Source organism: Loxodonta africana, chromosome 11 (genome assembly GCF_030014295.1).
Source record: "Loxodonta africana isolate mLoxAfr1 chromosome 11, mLoxAfr1.hap2, whole genome shotgun sequence".
NCBI classification, from domain to species: domain Eukaryota; kingdom Metazoa; phylum Chordata; class Mammalia; order Proboscidea; family Elephantidae; genus Loxodonta; species Loxodonta africana.
Genome location: NC_087352.1, coordinates 58,570,521 through 58,593,143, shown reverse-complemented (window position 1 = coordinate 58,593,143; position 22,623 = coordinate 58,570,521). Strand labels below are relative to the sequence as shown.

Here is a 22,623-nt window from a genome sequence, read left to right as displayed (position 1 = left end):
GAAATAAAAAACGAACAGGGAGACATTTGTCTGCAGTTGGACCGCTGTTAAAACCATTTTCTAGAACAAAATCTGAAGTTATTCTCCCCACACCCACCTCCCAAAATGCAGCTGTGGCAGTCTGAGAACTTTTTTTTTTTTTAATAAAAGAGAACAGTCTTAGAGTGAAACAAGACATCTGATTTCAGAACCCAAAGAAAGAAAGAGTAAATGAGTGATGGGAAAAGCATAAAACTGACAATTTTCATTCTCAAAAAAAAAAAAAAGCATTAGTTCCCTAACAGCAGGTGTTGCCAATAGCACAAATGGAATCTTAATCTTATCTCCTAAGCCATTCCCCTGAGAGAAAACTTCCCCAGAGAGGAGATTAGAGCGCTAACAAACAGGCCGGGAGGTGGGTTGTTGCTCTTTTTGGTTGTATGGTTGCAGAACTTTGTGTCTAGTTGGTCTCTGAAACCTGGCTGTCCGTATCTGTGTATCTGAGACAAAATGCAGCTTCCTGGCCTGGCCACTGAGAGCAAAGGCGGTTCATCTCCAGCCCAGCCAAACCTAAACCCACAGGTTTTGTGGTGAGCAGCCAGCTGGCCCCTGAAGGAAGGTATCGATGAAACCTAGCGCCAGCAAACACAGAGGAGAGAGGAGCTGGTTTTGGCAGCCCCACCAGAGACCGCTGGCAAGTATTTGTGAATGGCCAGAAGAGGGAAACCTGGCTCTCCATTGTTGGGGAGCAAGGCCCAGCTCCCAGCCTGTTCCAGCGGTTAGGGCCCTCTCAGCTAGTTCACAGGCCAGGGGTGTGGGTTCTCATGTGGCCATCACCATTGCAGGTCCCAGCCGTCCTTCAGCCCTTCTCTCCTAAGTCTGAGGGCAAATGGGAGACCAACAGGAGGTGGTTAGTGGATGCTGTGATTAGCTGGCAGGCTTGGCATACTCCCGGGAGCCCTTAAAAGGCCTTCTGCTGTGGGGCTTCATCTCACTGAGTCTCGGTTGGCTTATCTGTAAAATGGGAAGAAAGATTCTTGGCCTGCCTGCACACAGAGGCCAGTCCCAGCGATCACTTGTACTGAAAACTAAGCAGGGCCTTGAGCAGGCAGGAGGAAGAGGGGGAGTAAAGAGAGAGGGTCAGTACCCCTTGCCCCCAGTGGTGTCTGTACTCTTTCCTGCCCTCGCAGGCCTACCCAACCAATCCCATCCACAGTTCAGCCCCATATCAAGCCTTCCTTCTATTGAGTGCATCAGCCTCGCCTGCCTACTTAGGAAGGAACGCTTGAGGGTGGGCTCCCTGGTCATCTTCTGCCCATAGACGTTCCTCTATTTGTGCTTGTTGAGTGACTGGGCAAAGGAGCTTCCCCCAGCAAGAGTGAGCCCAAGAAAAATCCCCTAGTGCTGAGAAGGCTGGGGCATTCTCAGTCACTGCTGCGTAGACAGGGCTAGCTGGAGGGTTCAAACCAGAGAGGATGTGGGATTCCAGGCCCCCCAAAATTTCTAGTTCAGCTTCATAGGACCGAACAGCAGAAGCTCTACAAGACCTGGCTGATTTCGCTTTGAAGCCACGAACCCCTCCACCAGCCATGTAGAAATGAACTCCTTTCTCTTCCAGGTAGAGAGAAGTTTTTTTTTTTGGGTGGGGGGGTGTGGTGGTGGAGGGTAGGCGGGCAAAAAGAGGGAAATCCCTGATGTAACAAGAGGGAAGCCAGACCATTTAGAGACAGATGCTGGGAAGGGCTTGCTCAACCATCCTTTGGGGGCATTCCTTGAACCAGAGCTCCAGGCCCCACAAAAATTCTAAATAAGGATGACAAAAGTTGTGAGAATCGCGCATTATCTGCCAGGGAATTTCCAAGGTTCTTCTGCGGGCTTAAAAATAACTCACACTCAGAGAACAAAGAGAGTTGAAGGAGAAAGGCTAATTAGTAGAAAGCAACTGAAAAATAAAAGTAGGGAGAACTCACAAAAAGTCACAGGCATGTACTGAGTTTCTGGTCAGGGAGATGGAAAAAATTTGGAAATGGATAGCGGTGATGGTTTAATAACACGGTGAATGTAATTAATGTCACGGAATTGTATGTGTAAAAATGGTTGAACAGGCGAATGTTTTGTTATATATATTTTACTACAATAAAAATGTTTAAAAGACTGATTTAGAAGCATATATATAGGGTCGCTATGAGTCGAAATCAACTCGACAGCAGTGGGTTTGGTTTTTTGGTTATACATAAATGTGTGTATATATATAGCGACATCATGATAAACGGAGAAAAGATTGACATTGTTAAGGATTTCATTTTACTTAGATCCACAATCAACACCTATGGAAACAGCAGTAAGGAAATCAAAAGACATTGCATTGGCAAATCTGCTGTAAAAAATCTCTTTAAAATGTTAAAAAGCAAAGATGTCACTTTGAGGACTAAGGTACTCCAGACCCAAGTCATAGTATTTTCAATCACCTCGCATGCCAAAGCTAGACAATGAATAAGGAAGACTGAAGAAGAATTGATGCCTTTGAATTACGGTGTTGGTGAAATATATCGAACATCCCATGGATCGTCAGAAGAGCAAACAAGTCTGTCTTAAAAGTACAGCCTGAGTGTTCCTTGGAAGCGAGGATGGCAAGAGTTTGTCTCGTGTACTTTGGACATGTTATCAGGAGGGACTAGTCCCTGAGAAGGACATCATGCTTGGTAAAGTAGAAGGTCGGTGAAAAAGAGGAAGACTCTTGATAAGAATGGTTGACACGGTGCCTGCAATAATAGGCTCAAACAGAACGATTGTGAGGATGGCGCAGGACAAGGTAGTGTTTCATTCTATTGTACATAGGTTTGCTGTGAGTCAGAACCAACTCAATGGCACCTAACAACAACAACAATATGTATATACACACACCACATGTGTGTATGTGTATATATATATATGTATATATGGAGCTCTAGTGGTGCAATGGTTAAGCACTTGGCTGCTAACCAAAATGTTGGTGGTTTGCACCCACCCAGCGGCTCTGTGGGAGAAAGACCTGGTGATAGGCTTCCATGAGGATTATGGCCTAGGAAACCCTATGCGTCAGTTCTACTCTGTCCTATAGGGTCATTATGTGTCAGAATTGACTCGATGACATAACAACATTAATATCTATATTTATATATAGATATATATTTTGAATGATCTTTATATATAGATAGAGTCTGTAGGTGGTACAAACAGTTAAGCACTCAACAAGCAACCAAGAGATTGACAGTTTGAATCTAGCCAGAGGCACCTCGGAAGAAAGGTCTGGCGATCTACTTCTGAAAGACCATAGCCATTGAAGACCCTATGGAGCACAGTTCTACTCTGAAACACATGGGGTCACCATGAATCAGAATTACAGCAACTAGTTTGTTTGTGTGGGTGTGTGTGTTTGTGTGTTTGCTGAAATAGCGACTACAAAAAAAAAGTCACAGGCCCGTGGCTGGGAGCTGTTGGTGGGCGATGGCATTTCTTCCATGCTCCCCCAGTGTGGGTCAATTTATGCTCCTCAGAATGTGGGCTGCAAGCTTCTGAGCTGACCTGAGTCTTAGGCATCTGGGATTAGGTCTGAGCAATCTGAAGGCCAGTTGATGGTAGAGCCTTTGGGAGGGCCCTGACTCAGTGGCCCCACATTGCCAGTGGGGCCCCACTCTCTATGGGTGCCCACAGACGCTGAGGATCCCTGCTCAGGTGTCAGTGCAAACTGCCCATCTTTCCCGGAACTTAAAGCATCAGGCCCATCGGCAATCCTTGTTTTTAGAACAAGATCTTTAAGGAGTGAAACTGCGTTGTTCAGGCATGCCAGAGATGTTTTGGGTTGGTGGGGCTGCACCCAGGTATCAGGACAGTGCTCCTGCACCAGGAATGTACATCTGAACCCAATGAGACTGAGCCAGGACAACAAGGGTGAAAAATCCCATGCAGACCTTAAAGATGGCCCACAGAGGACCTAATCAACAGGAACCAGCTCATTGTTCGAGGCTTTTGTAGATATTTTTATAATGACTCTTCAATCATTAAAAAATGCAGACCACTCAAAACCCTGAACATTATATGTAAAACAAACATAAGAAGATTCTGATAGGTGGGGAGAATAAGGCTGATGGGCTCAGGACCACAGGACTTGAAGAAAAACATGGTGGTGGGTTAACCTCACATGTCTCAGACTTGCAGGTGAAGAAGCCGGCAACCCTGAAAGGCCAACAAGCACAGACAAAAAAGCCCCAACAAAAGCCTGCTCTCTCTAGTCAAAGGACCAGGAAAGGGGTGGCCTAGCCAACAGAAAATTTTTAGACAATAACTGCTATACTCCAGCCAAATACCACAGAAAAAACTGTGGCCCCACCCCCACCCATGCCAGCAAAGGCCAAGTGAGGAGCCTGGATTTCTACTCTTGCCAGCTGTAATGAGACACCCCAACATCCCTGCCAGGGTGGTGTTAGAGCTGCTGAGTTGGGGAGTTGGAACTCCCATCCCTGCCCAGAATTAATGAGGAACCCCCCTCAGGTATCAGACAAGTCCCAGTGTAGAACTTCTATCTTCTACCTGGGAGTAGTGAGGCAGCACCCCCTTTTCCACTGCCGAAACAGGTTGGAGGAAGCCAGCTGAAACAGAATTGTTTGTTAAGTCCGAAGTCTCATAACATAATACCCCAAATTTCTGTAATACCCAAATCTGTTGTCATACCAAAAATCAGGGGCATCTCACTCAATCCTAGGTATATACCCAGAAAAAGTGTAAGCAGGAACACAAACCAAAACCTGTGTACCAGTGTTCATTGCAGCACTTTTCACAATAGCTCAAATGTGGAAACAACGGAAATGTCCATCAACAGATGAATGGATAAACACAATGTGGAATAGACATACAATGGAGTATTATTCAGCCATAAAGAGAAATGGAGTCCTGATGCAGGTCACAACATAGATGAACCTTGAAAATATGCTGAGCGAGATCAGTTGCAAAAGGACAAATACTATATGTTCTCACTATATGAAATAAGCAAATATATAGAAACCAAAGATTATTAGTAGTTAGCAGTGGTGGGGGAAAGGGGAAGTTTCTGCTTAGGGGGCATTGAGTTTTTGTCAGTAGTGGTGGAATAATTTGGAAAAGGATAGTGATAAGGGTTGTACAACATGAAGAATGTAAGCAGTGTCACTGAATTATCTGTGTAGAACTTACTGAATTGGCAAATGTTTTTTGTGTATATTTTCAACCACAGTTAGAGAGAGAGATAGCATCTATTTAAAAAATCAGGGGTATCTCAAACTGAAAGAAAAAAGACAATCAATAGATGTCAACACGGAGATGGCAGAGTGGTTAGTATTATCTGACAGTGATTTTAAAGCAGCCATGATAAAAATTCTTCTAAGAGCAATTAGGATCATGCTTGAAACAAGTGAAAAAATAGATCTCAGCAAAGAAATAGAAGATATAAAGAAGAATCAATTGGAAACTTTAGAACTGAAAAGTATAATCACTGAAATGAAAAAATTAATGGATGGGCTTAACAACAGTGTGGAGGGGGGAGGGGGGAGAGAAGTGGATGTGGGTACGAAAGGGCCACGTAAGAGATATCGTGATAGAAATGTTCTGTATTTTGACTGTATCATTGTTAGTATCTGGGCTATTACATTGTACTATAGTTTTGTAAGATGTAAACCCATTGCCATCAAGTTGATTCCAGCTCATAGAGTTGTGAGGCATTATTACGAAGGAGAATTGGGTAAAGAATACAAAGAATTTCTCTATATTATTTCTTACAACTGTGTGCAAATCTATAATGATCTCAAAATAAAAAGTTTATTTTTAAAAGTACTCTTCCACTTAGAAATCACAAATACAAATAAGAGAATGACAGCCCTCATCCCATCATCCAGAGATAGCCACTGTTAACATTTGGGTCTACATCCTTCCAGATATTTCTATGCATTTAAATACTTGTCTTAGAAAATGACACCATTCTCCACATATTATAACTTGTGTTTTCTCCCATCACCATGTCCCTAATTACTCTGCACTCAGTTTTCCAGTGTTATAAACACTGCTGTGATGAACATCTTTGTGCACATCCTTGATTATTTCCTTTGGATAAATTGCCACCAGTAAAATTGCTACATCAAATGGTTCTCATGTTTTAGAGGCTTTTAAAACACATTGTCGTATTTCTACTCCTACTATACAATGTGATAAGTGTTATATGTTACCATTTCTGTGGAAACAAAAAGACTTACTTAGCAACTTTAATTCATTTCTGAAAACTGTGCTACTAAGCGGAAAGATTTTCAATGAAAAAAAAGATATTATTTGGGTCCCTGGGTGGGCAAACAGTTAAGCACTTGACTATTAGCTGAAAGATTGGTCATTCGAACTCACCCAGAGGCGCCTCGGAAGACAGGTGTTTTAGTTACCTGGTGCTGCCGTAATAGAAATACCACAAGTGGATGATTTTAACAAACAGAAGTTTATTCTCTTATAGTTTACCCATACCGGTTCCCATTGCTGTCAAGTCGATTCCGACTCATAGCAACCCTATATTAGGAGGCTAGAAATCCGAGCTCAGGGCACCAGCTCCAAGGGAAGCCTTTCTGTCTGTCAGCCCTGGGGGAAAGGTACTTGTCGTCAATCTTCCCCTGAGTCTAGGAGCTTCTCAGCACAGGGACCTCAAGTCCAAAGGACGCACTCTGCTCCTGGCTCTGCTTGCTTGGTAGTAATGAGGTCCCTCACCTCTCTACTCTCTTTTCTCTTTTCTATCGCAAAAGAGATTGACTCATATACAACCTAATCCTGTAGATTGTGTCCTGCCTCATTAACATACGTGCCTCTAATCCTGTCTCATTAACATTATAGAGGCTAGGATTTACAACCCATAGGAAAGTTACATCACATAACAAAATGGAGGACAGGTACACTATACTAGGAATCATGGCCTAGCCAGGTTGACATGCATTTTGGGGGGACACAATTCAATCCATAACAAGAGGCCTGGTGTCTGCTTCTAAAAGCTCTTAAAAACCCTATGGAGCAGCTCTGCTAGGCACACGCGGGGCCATCATGAGTCAGAATTTACTTGATGGCAACTAAAAAATAATAACTGCCACTAAGTGGGAAAGCTTTTCCATGAAAAAAATTAATAAAATTATTAATTTTAATGGGGAAAATTATGAGTTTAACTGCAACCTAAGGTACCATGACATTTCCAAAGATGAAAAATATTAATTGAACAATGAAACCAAATTTATGTAAGTAATAAACAACAATTTGAAAGCCAGTAAATACAGCTTGTTCACAAAATGCAATATGCGGTGAAAGTCTGTTGTACCTGCCAAAGGGATGCATTGTAGAGGAGGGCGTGGGGGCTCATTCTTTAGAAGGTAAAGTCATCTCTCTGAAGAAACTCTGGAGGCGCTCCTGGTTATCCTGCACTCCAACTGCACTTGCACATTAAGTCGTGGCGCAGACAACACTATGAGGGTGAAGTAAAGGTTAAAGCACGAGGGCGCTTTGAGTGATGCGGAAGTAGCCCTTGTACACAACAGACCGAAGGATCACGAAGTATAGCGCTTCCCGCTCCCTCGCTTGGTCCACAAATCAAAGCATCTGGGGTTCGCCCCTTGACGCACAACTCAAATTTGTTCCGTATGATGTTTCCTGCTTAAAAAGTGTTATGTCAAGTAAATTGATGAGCCTGTCTTTGCCTAACACCGTAATGTTGAAATATCATTTCTTATAGCATATTTATTTAGTGGGTTTCTGGGAAAAATGTCAATGTACAAAAAAAAAAGAGTGTTTTTGAAAAGTAATATAACTTTTCAAGAGCCATTATGACGAAAAGTCATTACCAGGGTAATTGTTAGGAGAGGCGAGTCTGTGTATATATCTTTGCTTGAACCTGCTAGAATGTCTGGAAGATTCACAGAATGGTAATAATTGCTTCGAGAGGGCATAACCGGAGCAGCTAGGAACGGAGGCAGGAGAGTTCGCTGCATTATCTCTTGTATCTCTTTCATTTTGTTTCCCATGCATGTATTTATGCATATTTTAATAAGTGAATAAAATGCTTAAATTCTAAGTGAAGGATTGACCTAACTCCTCACAATAATGGGATCTTTCCTGCCTGCCTGCCTTGCTCTCTGCTGTATCCCCAAGGCTCCTATCGCAGAATCTGGCACAGAGTTGTTTGTTGTTGTGGTTGTGATTGTGGTTGTGTGCCATTGAGTAGATTCCCACTCACACTCTCATGTGACAGAATAGAACTGCCCTATGGGGCTTCCTAAATTATAGTCTACAGAAGCAGATTGCCAGGTCTTTCTCCAGCAGAGCCATTGGGTGGACTCGAGCCACCAACTTCTGGTTAGCAGGCAAGCGCTTAATCATTGTGCCACCAGGGCTCTTTTGGCACACAGTAGGTGCTCAATAAGTGTTTGTTGAAAGAAAGAATAAACAAACATATCAGTGAATTCCTGTTCTGTGCTTGGGTGTAGGGACTCTGGCCCCCCCAGCATCTGTCCGTGACCCCTGACCTCTCTCTGTTTCTGCCCTTTGCTTTGCAGACGGCAGCAGAGACCTCCAGGAGGGAACAAGCCCCAACAGCACGGTGACCACCAGCCAGGCAGTGCCAAACACAACAGGGACCACCAGAAATCCTACCAGGGGGGCTCGGCACCCCACCCCTCGGGGAGGCCCACCCACCATGGCTACAGCCAGAACCGGCGCTGGCACCACAGTAACATGAAGCACCCGCCTGGTGACAAAGGGGAGGCAGGCGCCCACCGCAATGCCAAAGAGACTGTGACCTTCGAGGGCTCAAAACTTGAGGACGCCCCAGGGGACACAGGGCATGGTGCCCTCGAGACCCCCCGCAGCCCTGAGGCCCTGGCCCTGGTGGCTCCCGAGCGGCTGCCCCCACAGCAGCCAGGGGGGCCAGAGGCCGAGACAAAGCGTAAAGACAGTGTTATTCCCGAGCGCATCGGGGAGCGGCCCAAAATCACCCTGCTCCAGTCTTCCAAAGATAGGCTGCGGCGAAGGCTAAAGGAAAAGGTACCGGTAATTAAATTTCAGTTTTTCTCTTGCACCGGGGAGGACAGCCGAGAGGTAGGCACTTTGATAGGTGGGCTCGGGTGGGGCCTTGAGGGTTTGAGGGCCTGGTAAGCTGTGTGCAAGGAAGCAGAGGGCTGGGGGGCTGTGTGGACCCCTCAATCTTATGTACCCCTGGGGCGCCAGAAGGCTGGCCAAGGGCCAGAATGTGCATGACCCCTCCAGCACATTCTGGCCCCTTGATAATGGCTCCTCACCTCCTGGTTCCCCAAGAAGCCCAGGGCAGGCACTTGGCACCTGAGAAGGGAGAAAAGAAAGGGGTACCATGTTTAAGGGTTGATGGAAGGGGTGCAGAGAAGGCTCGTTCTCCCCTGTGAACCTTTGCTTGGGTCAGACTCTGCCCTGGAAGTGCTCAGGGGCATTTAGGTAAAACACTGAGTTTATGAAATAAGGGCTGACGCCTCTCCCTGAGGTAAGAACCTTCCTGGCTCTAGGCCCCGCCAGATGGGAGCACAGGTAAGTTGGGCAGAGGGGAAACAGCCTGCCTTAGCCTTGCCCTTCCCTCCCTCATCCCTGGGCCACATTTCCCAGTGCGTCCAGCTACAAGTGAGGGGTCTAGGGCACAAACTTTAAGGAGGCACTTGCTCCCTCTCAGCATCCTGCAAGTGTAACCCTGCCCGTGCATAAGTTGACAGTGAGCGCCTCCCCAGGAGCCTTATTTCCTCACACTCATCCTGGCCCTGGTCTCTGGATCCTGGCTCACAACTTTAGAGGCAATGTCCCTTCCTCAGGAGGAGTTGCCCCTCGCCTCCCAAAAAGGTGAGAAATTGTCATTTCCAGCATAGTCCGTGGTGCTCAGCCTAGCATCCCCCTAGCCCACCTCTTGCCACCAAGGGTACAGGTACAGTTACCTTGGAGAAAGGCAGGCTTGCCCGCAGCCCTTTCCACACAGTGGGCAGAGCCAGCTGTTTTGGTTCTGGGACTTAACATAGAGCTCGGTGTTCTGGGTCTTCCCCTACCTGCCCCCTGCCCCCTCATCCTTCCCTCGTCCTTCTCAAACTTTCACCCTGGAGGCCAGGCCAAGGTTCACGCTGAGGCAGAATGAGATAGGTCAGAGCTCTTCCCAGGTCAGTTCTTGAAGCTGAAATGATGCTCCTAGTGTCCTCCACATTCCCGGTCCCCAGGACATGTTTGTACCTGAAGGGTGCCCCCTGTGCCCCGTGGGCCAAGCAGCTATGTGGGCCTCAAGGAAATCTCACTCAACCATGGAGTGGAAACTGGCTGGGTAACCTTGGGCAAGTCACCTAACCTTTCTGAGCCCCAGTTTACTCATCTGTAAAGTGGGTGTAGTACTACCTATCTTGAAGAGATACTGTGAAGACTGAATGAGAATAATGTATGTAAAGATCCTCATGGGTAGTCATTATTTTATATACAGGCCATTGTTCCTGCCCTGGAACCCACTATTAAACAAAAGGTCAGAGCAGGGTTGGAGGTGGAACAGAGAAGGTAGATGGTAGCACCCACACATCAGTTTCAAGCACTCCCCTCAGGTGAGGCCTCCTGGACTCATGGACCAGGAGAACATGGGCTTAGGCTGAGGCTGGATCCCTCTCCACTCTGCTGGCTCCCCACCCCACAAAGGGTGAGCCCTGGGGACAGACAAACCACCAGCCCCATCTAAAACAGGGTTTTCTTCAAGGTCAGTAGCACTTCCATTCCCCTTTTCAAGAAAGAAACAGGTAAAGAAACAAGTAAAGTGTTATATGTCCATGGGGTGAAGAGTTGTATCTAGTCAACCCAACTCAGGGACTTAGACTAGCCTTTCTCAGAAAGGGTGATGGGTTTGAGGGGGTTGGGGAGAAGGAGTAGGACATCCGAGGTTTAATCTTAATCTTTACTTAAGATTCAGTTTTCAACTGAATCACCAGTTGTTCTTGGAACTCCACTGAAAACTAGTTGGACTCAGAGAATCCTATCAGTCTTCTAGTCTATCCTCTTTGAGTTACTAGGGACGTGAAACCACTTGCCCAAAGCCAGAGGGCAAGAGGCAGAGAGCGAGGTCTAGAGCCTTGCAGCAAGGCAGCGAGGTCTGCTGCCTCCCCGCCCAGTGCCCCCATTGTTGAGAACTCAAGGCAAACTCAGGATCTTATTTCATCGCCCTGATCCTGCCTTTCCCACCCTGATCTCACACCCTAGCAGTTAAGCTTGATTATATTCTTGGCCACCAATTTACTGTGTTTGAGTAAATACTTTTGAGACCGTCAAATGCCAGTTTTGTTCTTTCTCTGGGCCCTGGTCTGGTCCCAGTTGCTGTGAAACTTCATAACGGTATAGGATTTTTTTGTCTGAAATTTCCCTCCTAGGAGTGCCAATTGTTTTAGTGGCACATTGGGGGATTCCTTGGTATCCAGGTACGGTATTCGGATATAGCAGGCAGGCACAGTCTCCGTTAGACTCAAAGCCAGTGCTGTGTGCATGTGGAACCTAGACTCAGAGAACACAACACCCATGGGCTACAGGAGCTGAGGGGTCTGGAGGACAGGGGGCCCCCCATGGGCCACCTCTCACCAACAGAGCAGGCCTTTTGGGTACCACCCTCCTTCCTGACCTAGTCTTCCTGCCCTCTCTTTCCTTTGGCCGAATTCCTAATTTGTTATCCTATTTCATCTTTTATAGGCCCCATTAAATCATTTCTAGATTAAGACATCTGATAGACAAATGGAAACAAGAAAAGCCAATGTATATGAGAATCCTGGGTAAGAGCTAGAACTCACAAGAAGCATCACCCCAGGATGTCATTACCAGTACCATCTGCCATCAAGTCAGTTCAACTCTTGACAACCCCGTATAGTCAGTGTAGAGCTGTGCACCATAGGGTTTTCAACAGCTGGTTTTTCAGAAGTAAATCATCAGGCCTTTCTTCTGAGGAGCCTCTGAGAAGACTCGAGCCTCCAGCCTTTCTGTTAGCAGCCCAGTGTGTTAACTGTTTATACCACCCAGGAACTCCTAGGATGTCATGGGGCCAAGAAAAGGTCAGCAGAGAGCCTTAGGGACATGAGGGTCGTGGTGAAGATAAGCGTACCCAAAGGGATCAGACTTCAGGTTTGAGACAGGCAGGACTAGGTCAGTTCTGGGTGTGGCATCCCTCCCTGTCCCGAGCCACGCCTCTGCAGAAACCTTGGCTTCACTCAGGCGTGGCTGGGTTTGTCTCCCACACCTCAGGATGAAGTGACCGTGGAGACAACCAGCCCTCAGCAGAACAAGATGGACAAGTTGATTGAGATCCTGAACAGCATGAGGAACAATAGTAGTGACGTGGACGCCAAACTCACCACCTTCATGGAAGAGGCCCAGAACTCCACCAACTCCGAGGAGATGCTGGGGGAGATCGTGCGGACCATCTACCAGAAGGCCGTGTCGGACCGCAGCTTCGCCTTCACTGCTGCCAAGCTCTGTGACAAGATGGCACTCTTCATGGTGGAGGGGACCAAGTTCCGGAGCCTGCTCCTCAACATGCTTCAGGTAATCAGACACCAACAGCTGCCGCCAGCCCCTCCCCATCAGTGGGTTATTACTAGAGAGAAGGCTGCAAATTCTGACCACAGTTGAGCTTTTACCAAGTTCCACCCTTGCCCAATTAATTATAGAAAATAAAAAGGCGCTCAAGGGACAAGGGATGAGGGCTGGATTTGTGTGTGTTTGTGTGAGTGCTCCATGGTTACAACAGACCAGTATAATTTTATAGGTGCTTTATGTTTTTAACCAGCCATTCCCACTATCTATTTTCGTGATAAGAAGGCTGCCTCTGGATGTTAGCTCTGTGCCTTGACCTCTCCATCCTCAGAACAGACAGGGATCGCTGTGAACTTTGCTGCAGTGTGACTTATCTTTTCCTCCTCACCTCAGACTGATCCCCAAACCTTGGAGGTTGTGTAGTTTGTTGTAGCTGGAGGTTGTACAGTTTGTTGTAGCTAGAGATCGTGTAGTTTGTTGTAGCTGGTGCTGAGATGACTTTGAGCATAACAGTTTTGAGGAAAGCTGTATGGGCGTGGGAAAGGCATGGTCTGTTGGCCTGTACTCCACTCTTCCTGAAACCACTTTCAGGGCAGAGGGAAAGCATGAAAATCTGAGACGGTCTTGTTCTTTGGTACCTCCTCACTCAAAATCCCTTCTACCCAGAGAGCTTCATTCCCCTCCTTCTCTTTCCTTCCTCTGCTGACACTGGTGTCCAGTGATGATTTTGTTAGTTCGAGTGTGTGGTGGATGTGGGCGTGTGCATTACACTGAACCCAATATGTTCCATTTCATAAGTGGGGCCCCAGGGCCACTGCCTGCTCCTCTGCCATGGGTGGAAGCATGTGACCTGGTGGCCTCAGAGCTGGTGGCATCAGAAAGGGATGGTGGGAGGCATGCTACCGCAGCCACACCAGGCCTCTGGGCTGTCCTTGGAGGCTCCTGGCTGTGGAATAGTCTTCTCTATGCCTGCTTTCTACCTCAGAGACTAGTTGAGATACAAGTTGAGTTCTTAGTCAAGGTAAAGTAAGAGGTGGCTTGGAAGTTGTGACATGAAAGTCGAATACAGATCTGGAAGAGACCATCTGCAGGCCTGTCTTCACTAGGGGACCATCTAATTCACTGTTCAAGCAGGACACCTCTGAGACTGAAAGGATAATAATAATTGCCTATTATTAAACAGGAGCTCTGGTGGTGCAGTAGTTAAGAGCTACGACAGCTAATCAAAAGGCTGGCATTTCGAATCCACCAGCCGGTCCTTGGAAACCCTATGGAAGAGTTCTACTCTGTCCTATAGGGTCACGGTGAGTCAGAATTGACTTAACGGCAGTGGGTTTTTGGTTTATTATTAGACAACAGGCACGAACCTGAACTGTCCCGAGTAAAGCAGAGCCTATGGTCACTCGAAGCCCCTGGGTGGCAGAAACAGTTTGCATTCAACTGCTAACCTAAAGGTTGGCAGTATGAACCTACCCAGCAGTGCCGGGGAAGAAAGGCTGGGCTATCTGCAATCTGCTTCCATAAAGATTGTTATTTTTGATAGGTGCTGTCAAGTCAATTGCAGCTCCTAGCAACTGCATGTGACAGAGTAGAACTGCCCATAGGGTCTTCTAGGCTATAATCCTCATGGGAACAGATGTCCAGATCTTTTCTCTCACAGAGCTGCTGGTTGAATTCAAACTGCCAGCCTTTCAGTTAACAGCCCGGAGCTCAACTGTTGCACCACCAGGATTCCGTTCTGTAAAGATTACAGCCGTGAAAACCCTATGGAGCTCAGTTCTCTACCAGACAGCGTCACCATAAGTTAGAATCAACTTGATGGCAATGGGTTTCGTTTGGTTATGGTTGCCCTGATATTAACACCCAGCCATATGCTTTGCCATCTTTTCCTGAAAGCTCTGAGGAGCAGTGCCTGTGGCCCCCTGCACGCTGCCTGGGGCTCTGTCCCCACCCTCCCTCCCCTCCACTGGGTGAGCCTCCGTCTTGCAATGTGAGCCCTCTCCTGGCCAGCCCAGTGCTTCTCCAGCTTTCAGGCCCTGATCAAGTTCCCATTCCTGGACTGCCCACGCCCCCCTGGTGATGAATTCCCACATTACCTGAGGGATTTGCACATTGGGCATGTGCCCGAGGGCCGGAATGTCCTGGGAGAGCTGGAGGGTGATGCCAGAGAGGCCCGTTGGCCATGTTCCACCCAGCCTGGGGGCGTCAGGGGCAGGACCGACCCTTGGCCTTGGCTTTTGCATTTTTCAGAGAAGGGCCAGAATGGAGCAAGACATCTAGACAATAGTTGCCAGACTCCAATTAACTAGGCAGAGCCAGAGGCAGAGACACACCAGGTCGTGAAGAAGATACACTCAGCGGGGGGCCACTGGCAGCAGGGCCCACTCATCAGGCATTTCATCCCTTGACCTGTAGTGAGGGTGGCCTTGCCCACAAGTGTCCAGTAGAGCACCCACTGCAAGTCCTGATGAATGCTCAGCCACAAAGGGAGTTCCATGGCCCTAAACCCACCGCTTAATCAGCCACCAAGTATACTGGCATGGGAGAGGCTCCCAGAGGCCCCAGCAAGAAGGGAGCTTGTCTGGTTGTGTTAACTCAGGAAGGCCTCTTGCCATTCACCAGCTAATAACATCTGTGGAGTTAGTGTGGTGAGAGGCACAGTTTGGCAAACACCAGGGTAGGGAAACCGGGGTTCTAGGACTGATTCAGCTGTCATGGACTGGAGCTTTGCCTCTGTAGCTCCCACTGAGAAAGCCCTTGGCTACTCAGCGCCAGCCCTGAGCAGTGGGCCTTACAGTGTTGTATTGCTAGAGATGAGTCAGGGATCTTGAGAAGGGGCATGAGTGACCCCACGTGAGCCTCCTCCTTTCTTGCTCTTACCAGGCCCTGCCCACAGCCTGCAACAGTCTGCCTCCCCTTGTCCTCAGAGACCTGCTTACCCGGTACTGTGGCTCAGTAATTGTGCCAGCCAGACTTTAAGGACATCATGAGTGACATAGGCTTTGGGGGCCAGCCCACGAGACCTAGCCTTCAATGCCACCTTGTCTCACCCACATCCCTCGCCCCTCTGTGCCCTTCCACCAGGCTGAACTTCCAGCTGTGCTGTGGGTGGACAGACTTACCTGCCTGGAATCCTGGAATCCCTTTTTAGGACAGCTCACACTCAGGTTTCAGTCACAGCTGCGGTGTCACATCCCAGAGCCATCTGTGTCACCCCTGCGCTCCCTCAGCACCCTGTCCTTCTCCTGTCCCAGCCCCTGTCACCCTGAGGTCCACAAATGTGCAGTTGCCCAACAGAGATTGACGACTATCTGCCGTGTGCCTGGCACCAGGCCTGGGCTGAGGACACACAATCAGAAAGCAGACACAGCTCTGCCCTCAGGGAGCTTTGGTTTGATGAGTGACCTGACATCTGCCAGTGACCACATCAGCACACAGTGACACACAGGTGAGGGCTGTGGTCCACTTGCCTGCCTCCCTTCCCCAGGAGCCTGTGGGTACTGTGAGGTAGGGTTGCCTCTGTTCATCTCTGTCCCTGTGTCTTCATGTGCCTGGCACCACAGGGCCCCCAGTGATGATGGGGAGTGGATGTTTGTATGTGGAGGCCCTAGAAGCCTCTCTCTCCGCTCCCCCAGGCCATGGACCTGGGGACAGATGCTGTCTGAGACCAGGAGGGACCCCAGAGGCATACAGGGCTCACACACTGAGGCTCTGGGGCAGCCCAGCACCTTCCCCCAGGGGCAGAAGTCACCATTTGCTTGAGTGGGGCATTTTTGTGTTGGATGTTTGTCAATCGAAATGTCCCCCATAGACCACTTACTCACACCCTCTTCACTACCAGCAACCCCAGCTTCCTTCGTAAACCCAGTAGGGAGCCTCTTACGGGCATATTGGAGATCAGAGGGCTCTACTGGGTGCTCAGGCCTCCTGGCTTGAATTCAAGGCTCTTTTGACTCCCATGAAAAGGCAGACTGATGTGCTGCTGGCATGAGGCCCCCCAGCCCCTTACGGGCCCCTGCTGAGTATGCCCAGAGGCAGCCAACCCCACTCATCCCATTTGACCCTGCTGCTCTTGTCTACAGTGAGGAGGCGGCAGGCGGGAGCAGAGCTTCCCACAGTATGATTCACGGCCAGTCATCACCCAGACCCGAGAGGTGCAAGGAAAGAAAGCAGAGGGCAGGCTCAGCAGACCCTGGCTTTCCCCCTGACACCCATGGGGCTATCTGTTCACCTGCGCTCCTTTTCTGGCAAACCTCATTGGTAGCCTTCCTGGCAGGCAGCCCTAAGCTGGCTGCAGAGCCCTTGCCTCCCTTCTTTCCTCTAAGGTTCGTGCTCAGCAACCCTCCACTCAAGGTGCAGTTGGCCCTGGATCCCAGGCAGCCCCTGGTTCAGTGTGGCAGCCTCTGAGTGGCCCTCACGTGGCCAGGTCTAGCTGCCGTCTCCACACACAAGTCCGGAGAACCAGCTTAGTGATGCTGGCTGCAGAGGGGCCAGGGTGTGAAGTGGCCATGAGCACAGCTCCCAGTGCTGTACTGCTCGCCTGGCTGGCTGCTCTCACTGCCGGGGCTCCAGCAATGGGAGCCAGCAGCATGAGGGGCGAGGAGCAGGCTCTGATGTGGCAAGGGCCTGTGGGCTGCCTACCAAGCTGTGGTGCAGCCCCCATGGAGTAGAAAGCCGGGGGTTAGGAGTCAGTCAAGCATCTTTTAACCCTTCCCAGCCAGACTCAGCACCGCCATCTCCAGGAACCCAGAAACACTACCCTTGTGAGCAACGATAGTGCTTGAGACCCTGGGGTCCTAGTGGACCTCTGTCACTAATCCCACAGCTCAAAAGTGATCTTCATTTGTTATATCCAAGCCAAGTCTTGTTGCCTTAGATTTGGCCCTTTTCATAGCAACGTCCTCATAAATAAAATTCTATTTATTAAGCAGGCATTTCTTAAATGTTTATCATGTGCCAAGTATGTAATCTTCTTTAGTCAGTGCTTCTCAAACTTTAATGTGCATATGAATCACATGGGATCTGGCTTAAACTGGGGCTTAGAATGTAGCTGTGTATGTAGATGTATACATAAGAATCACCTGGGGATCTTGTTAAAGTATGGGTTCTGATTCAGTATATCTTGGGCAAAAAGGCAAATTCTCAGCAGAGAGTTGAACTGGACCCAGCTGGTTCAAAGCCCTGGTTTAAATGCAGATTCTGACTCAGCTGATCTGGGGTGAGGCCTCAGCTCCCAGGTGATGCTGATGTTGTCATCCAGGGACCACACTTACAGTAATAAGGCATTGGATGACTGTTGGTTTGTAGCTAGTGGATCGTTTCGAAGATGGGTAAAGACACAGTTTCTTATCAGTGTGATTGTCAGAAGTGGGGATCCAGCCTGGGAACAGAGAGTTTGAGACACAGGTTTTCTTTGGGTCAGTGATCCTCAATCTCGCTGTACATCAGAATCACCTGGGCATCTTTGAGGCCATCCCAGTGCAGGGCCCTACCCTCACCAGGTGAATTAGATTCTCCATGGGTGGGGCCTTGTCATCCTTTTTAAAAAGCTCCCCAGGTGATTCTACGATACAGCCAGGGTTGACAGCCACTGCTGGGGAGACCTCCTGGAGATGCCATGTGGCAGACTTGGAGCATGAGCTGGGGGGGAAGGGCACCAAAGCAGAAGGTAGCATCTGCTGGGACCATCCCTTCCCCTCGCCAGCCTCCGTTTCCCCTCTGTGCAGGGGACACTGGTCTAGACCATCCCAGGGGCCCTTTCTCATACTCCCTCCCCATCATCCTGAGACTCCTCTTTTGAGGACCTCTACCACCCCAGTGAGCCAGGAGGAGGTCGGGTGTCCTCTCTTGCCCCCTGTCCTCCACTCCTGCTCACACTGCGGCTCTCTCCTTTCTCCCTTTTCCCTTTTCCTTTTTCTTGGCCTTGGATAGTTGTCAGAGCAGGTATCACATGCTTTAGGAAAAGTGCCTCCCACTGCTCAGGCTACCTCACCCCACCTCTGCCCACCAGTCTCCTACTTCTAAAGAATGTTTGCAGGATCCTATACTGACCAGGGAAACCCTGGTGGCGTAGCAGTGAAGTGCTACGGCTGCTAACCAAGAGGTCGGCAGTTCAAATCCACGAGGCACTCCTTGGAAACTCTATAGGACAGTTCTACTCTGTCCTATAGGGTCGCTCTGAGTTGGAATCGACTCGACGGCAGTGGGTGTGGTATACTGACCAGGGGCAGTGATGGTTCAACAGTAGAATTCTTATCGTCCACGGAGGAGGCCCAGGTTCGATTCCCAGCCAGTGCATCTAATGTACAACCACCCGCTTCCGTCAGTGGAGGTTTGTATATTGCTATGATGGTGAACAGGTTTCAGCAGAGCTTCTAGACTAAGACAAGGAAGAAAGGCCTGACAATCTACTTCCAAAAATCAGCCAGTGAAAACTCTATGGATCACAACAGTCCAATCCCACTGTGCATGAGGTCTTCATGAGTCAGGGGCCTACAGGGTGCTAGCTAACAGCAACAACATACTGACTAGATTATGTGTGTTGATTCATTTCTGACTTCCAGGAGAATGTGGGCTGCTCAGGGCCCCTGGGCTACAAAAGTAGCCAAAAATCTATCTCTGTTGATCCTCACCAAGGAATTGCAGCCGTGGGGAGGAGGAGGGGGCTCTGGTTTCATGGAGAGGTGAAGAATGGGCGAGCCTCTTTTTATGGGACCTTCGGAATGGCAGGAATTCCAGTCCTGAGCCCCTCCGCCCAGCATTGCCTGGTCACCACCCCAGGCCTTCACTTGGGCTGGCGAGTGTTGCTTTGCTGAGATCGCTTGAGAGTACAAGTTCAAGCTCTCCTCTGTTGAAATGTGCGTGCCCTGTTTAGCTGAGAGGTGTCTGTATCTGAGCTATGCAGAGGAAAGTATTATTAGAGCAGGCATCAGAGTGTCTGTAACTGGACCCAGCTCTCCCTAGCAACCGTCGCCAACAACACATCTAACAGAAGGATGTGATACCTTTTTTTTTAAAAAAAAGAAAAAAAAAAAAATACTCATCTCAACCAAGTCGTAAACACATCAGGGCTGTTGTGCAAAGACAATGCAAAGCCAGAATCTGGCATGTAACCAGATTTCAAAATAAATTGCTCTCTGCCAGCGCCTTCTAAAAAAGCAGCCTCTTCAAAAGCTGGCCTCAAGCTAAAGAACGGATAAACCCATCTGAGTTTCTAGCTGGGTCACCGTTACGCATTGTGTTTGGGGCTTTGGAAACATAGAAACTCAATGGGGTGGTGGCTGGGGGCTTGATGAGACCCCCAGGGGCTCTCTGGGAGTGATTTTAGCTTTAGTTCTAGCCCCCGAAGGGCCACTCAAGATATTCTAGTCTGGCTGCCCCTATTAAAAAAAAAAAAAAAACCTGGTGCTGTCAAGTCAATTCTGACTCATGGTGACCCCATGTGTTACAGAGTAGAACTGCTCCATAGGGTTTTCTTGGCCGTAATCTTTACGGAAGCAGATTGCCAAGGCTTTCTTCTGCAGCACCACTGGGTGGATTCTAATTGCCAACCTTTAGGTTAGTAGTTGAGGGCAAACTGTTTGCGCCACCCAGAGACCCTCTGGCTGCCCCTATAGTGAATGGAAATAGCATGTACGTGTTCAGAGCTTGTGTGAGACACCTCTACCGCACTCTCGCTCTGTTTCTTCCATTCCCCTGCCCCCTCTCCTGGTCCCATGTTTGTAGGTCTGGGAAGAGGAACCATCCCTCTAACTCTGCTTATAAAGGGAAAGCCTCCTTCTCTCCTGGTTATCTCAGGTTTCAGAAAAATCAAAATTTGTTCCTCTCTACCAGAAGCTTGGAGTTCCTAACCCCTGTCTTTGACAGAAGAAGGGAGGAGAGAGGCTAGCACTGATTCTTGGAGTTCTGAGTTGTAAACTCCTTGACAGCAGGTAATCCTGGCTGAGTCATCGCCTGTCCCAGCTCTTGGTATTGTGCCTTGTCCAGAGAAGATGCTCAGTGGGCACCTATGGAGGGAGGATGGGGGACCAGTGCTCCTGGTGTTTGATGGGCTTTTCAACTCTTCTGAACACTTTCATGGATGTGAGTGTGGAGGTTCCTGTACTCCTCTCCGAGGTAGATTCCAGGACAGGAATCCCACCTGGAGTTTACAGATGGGCAAAGTGGTTTAGGGAGTGACAAGGCTTACCCAAAGTTATGGGGCCAGTTGGCTCTCATGCCACCCCCAAATAGGATATAAAAATCAGAAACTTAGGAAAACCAAAGATCTACCTCATGACACCATCAGTGGGGATTTCAGAACTCGTCTAAAATAACCCCATTGCATTCCAGCAGTCTCCAGATCTGGGCTTTCTGGGCCTCTGGGGGGCTGAGGGCACCTCCACCTCTCCAGTCGCCATTATCTGGATGACCCCACACACTGTTACCCCCGAGGCTCAGCTCTCCTCCTCACACCTCTCCCTTCTCCCAGCCCTCGTGCTCCCCCTGCACAACCACGCTGAGCCCATGTACACTCCAGGCATGCGAACTAATTTTAATGTTGGCCCAGCCAGGCCGACCCAGGGATAGAAGCACATTGTCCTATGCATTCCAGCGCCCGAGCAAAAGTCCTGGTCCACGTCCACACCCACTGCACCACTGATGGCTAGAAACCAGAAGGGGTGGAGAAAAGGGCTAGAGGGCAAAGCAAGCAGCTTTCTCATCAGCAGATTGGGAGGGTGATTTCAGAGGCCTATAAAGGTCTCTTTTTCCAAAAGGTGTTGTCCCACCCATCAGCTGGTGTAAAGCACCCCCCATGAGTCAGCTTTATCCATTCTGAAGGCTGTGCCCTGCCGGGGGCGGGCAGACACATGCCCCCAGGACTGCACCAGCAGCCCTCAGCAGGCCTGCCCCAGACCTCAGGAAAGCCAGCTTCCGCACCGGCTCCCCAGATGGCTAGCTTGGACCCAGCTCCCTTAGCCCACCGCCAAAGCCAGAGAGAGCAGGAACCATGGTGCCTCATTGCCACACTTGCCCCCACTTGCTTCAGAATGAGTGAATGTTCCCTCCTTTCTTCCCATCTCTGTTTCCTCCTCTCAATGAACATCTACTAGTACCACGCACTGTGTGGTGGTAGTCCTTAACTGCCCTCAAGTCAGCCCTCTAATCATGGTGGCCCTATGCGTAATGGGATTGGGCTGTTTCGATCCATGGGTATTCATTGGCTGATTATTTGGACGTAGATCACCAGGACTTCCTTTCTAGTCTGTCTTCACTCCTATTTATATGTTTTCTCATTTAATTTGCCCAGTCCTCTGGTGTTGTTATCTCAGTTTGTGCAGGTAGGGGATATTGGCCAAAGTCTTAAGTTTTTTATTCAAGGGCCCAGATGAGATATCTCAAAGTCAATATTTAGACCAGGTCTTCTGACCGTCCAAGTTTGTCTTTGTTTTTTTTTTTCAGAGTGGAGGGGACAAGAAGGCAAGGTAGCTTGTGCAAGTGCTAAGTCTAAGGTCCTGTCTCTGGAACTTTGGAGTGTTCAGTGGGCCAGGAGCACCCAGTGACCTAGAAATAAGAAAGGATTTTAATCTTTGAATATGAAAATAGAAGAAAGAAAATCATCACTGACCCTCAGTCAGGCCTGAAAGGTGCCGAGGACAGCAGCCTGCCCGGCCGCCAGCCATGCCATCTGGTGAGCATTGCACGGCCAGCAGCTCCCACCCTCTACACTGCCCCCCAGAGCCCTGAGGGCTTTTCTGCCAGGCCGAGCCCCCTGCCTTCCACCTCTGGGCTACAGCGATTTTCTAAAACTCACAGATAGCCCCGCTCTTGAGAAAGCCCAATCGGCTTTCTATGCAGAGCCCCGAATTTTGCAGCCCTCATAGAGTTTACCCAGGTCTTTAGAGAATCTTGCTGCCCACAGCGGCTGTGGGACCCTTGGACAAAAGTCCCTGTTTGCCATGAAAAGTGGCTACTGACCCACATGGCACAGGAGTGTGGACAGGGGAAAAACAAGACAAACTCACAGCTTTGTGAGTCAAGTCAGCAGGCAGTCGGGAGCAAGCGGCCTGGCTCTCCTTCTTGAAC

General features: G+C 48.9%; 1 protein-coding gene across 5 annotated transcripts in view; it reads left to right on the top strand.

The window, feature by feature from the left end:
- CTIF (cap binding complex dependent translation initiation factor) overlaps positions 1 to 22,623 on the top strand; it is a 300,698-nt gene that overhangs the window by 187,005 nt on the left and 91,070 nt on the right. For 3 of the 5 annotated variants that reach the window (XM_064294545.1, XM_064294549.1, XM_064294547.1), the window contains 2 exons: positions 8,559 to 9,051; positions 12,268 to 12,567. In XM_064294545.1, the coding sequence (XP_064150615.1) occupies positions 8,559 to 9,051; positions 12,268 to 12,567 (793 nt within the window). The remainder of the gene's footprint in view (positions 1 to 8,558; positions 9,052 to 12,267; positions 12,568 to 22,623) is intronic. The other 2 variants (XM_064294546.1, XM_064294548.1) reach the window with 1 other exon arrangement.